The sequence below is a fragment of the Aplysia californica genome, unplaced genomic scaffold, assembly GCF_000002075.1.
Source record: "Aplysia californica isolate F4 #8 unplaced genomic scaffold, AplCal3.0 scaffold00012, whole genome shotgun sequence".
Taxonomy (NCBI): Eukaryota; Metazoa; Mollusca; class Gastropoda; order Aplysiida; family Aplysiidae; genus Aplysia; species Aplysia californica.
Window position 1 is genome coordinate 1,979,309 of NW_004797282.1, and position 1,880 is coordinate 1,981,188.

The 1,880-nt window shown below is 45.5% G+C and overlaps 1 protein-coding gene across 1 annotated transcript in view; it reads right to left on the minus strand.

Annotated features, from left to right (window-relative positions):
• LOC101856997 (putative ferric-chelate reductase 1 homolog) overlaps positions 1 to 1,880 on the minus strand; it is a gene marked incomplete at its 5' end in the record, with an annotated part of 15,840 nt that overhangs the window by 2,540 nt on the left and 11,420 nt on the right. Inside the window, 2 exon segments of the mRNA XM_013084054.2 lie at positions 483 to 511; positions 1,311 to 1,451. Coding sequence (XP_012939508.1) covers positions 483 to 511; positions 1,311 to 1,451 — 170 coding nt within the window.

Sequence of the window (1,880 nt, forward strand, 5' to 3'; positions counted from 1 at the left end):
TCGCCCGACTCGATCGCTTTAAAAACAAACGTGTTTGTTTTCAGTTTCAGGCGATCGAGTCGGGCGATCGGCCCGATCTAGCGTAGTGGGCACCTGTGTTAGGTTAGGGAGATAAAAAGCCACTAAAATTTGGTAACTTCCAAAGCCTCCAAGGAAATTGCAAATTGACATGTTTTAGTGTCGTTGATTATGTTTTGTTTGTTTAGTATGGGGTTGTACGGCACTCGCAACTGCATAAGGTCATAATGAGCGCGCGTTGATTGTGTTTTCCGGTAAAACCCGCAAATTACTATTATTACTTGTCAAAAGAATAGATATAAAGGGTGTTTAGCCGGAGGAAAAAAGAAAAGAAAAATAAATGTTCCCAAGGTGCGGAAAAATTATTGGGAATATTTTTTTTTCTATTTCATTATTTTGACAAGCGCCTGATTTCACCAGGGTGCCACACAGTTGGTCGTGGAACTGGCTCGTCTTCGACTTACCTTTTGGGGGGCGGACTTTCCATCTGTCACTGAAGAAAAAAAAGGTAAAGTGAAAATATAAAATGACACACTGCAACCAAGAATTTTTCAAAACAGTCACTTCAACCTCCCCCCCCCCCTTCCCCCTTTTCCCATTCTGTCACTCCCTACGCAAAAGCAATAACATCATCACCACCAACAACAACAAAGACATCATCAGCATCATCAACAAAATATCATAATCACCATCATGAACAAGTAAAAGACCATCATCACCACTAGCAAGAAGAAGAACTTCAAAAGCAGCAACAACAACAACAACAACAACAACAACAACAACAACAACAACAACAACAACAACAGTCCAAATGAAAAAAAATATACCTGACCCTGTAACGTCTGACCTCATGATCCCCAAACCTTTCACGACAACCCCATGACTCCTTAAAATGACCCAGTGACCTCTCATCATGACCCCTTACCATGAACCACGACCTCTTACTGTGACCCCATGACTCCATTACCCTTCATATAACATAACCCCATGACCCTTCGCCATGACACCGTGACCACTCCCTATAACACCATGACCCCTCACTATAACACCATGACCCCTTACTATAACACCATGACCCCATGACCTCTCACCATGAACTCTCACCATGACCCCTCACTATAACCCCATTATCTCTCACCATGACCTCTCACTATAACCCCATGACCGGACACCATGCCCCTCCCTCACTATAACCCCATGACCTCTCACCATGGTGACCTCTCATTATGCCCCCTCACCATAACCCTTACCACAAACCCGTGACCCCGTTACCTCTCAACGTGACCCCTCACCTTTTCTTCCCCCGTACACGCTAACAGCGACCAGGAACAGCTCCAGCGCCACCTGCCACACCACGAAGGCCGCCAGGATGTAGATGACGTAGTCAGGGGAGTCGGCGCGGCCCAGCTGGGTGCCGAAGAAAATGGTGACAACTGGTGGAGGGAGAGAAAGGGACAAATATATAACAATAATAATAACAACTGCATTTATATAGCACATATCCATGTTCAAGAGCATGCTCTATGCGCTTTACAACTATTATTACTCCAGCAGACCCTCTGAGAACACTCAGAAACATTCTCGGCTTCCGCGGAAGCATACAGTGCAAGTTGTGGATTTCACTGGCTCAAACACTATCAAACTGACAAGATCGTTCACTGTCTATAGCCGGGTACCAATTTCCACCTGGGTGAAGTGAGGAAAATTTGTGCAAAGTGTCTTTCCCAAGGATACAACGTCGGGCCAGTGGCGGGATTCAAACCCACGACCTTACGGTTGCGAGTCCGATAGCCCAACCACTAGGCCACAGACGCCAAATATATATTTTTTTCTCTCTCTCTCTCTCTATCTCTCTCTCTCTC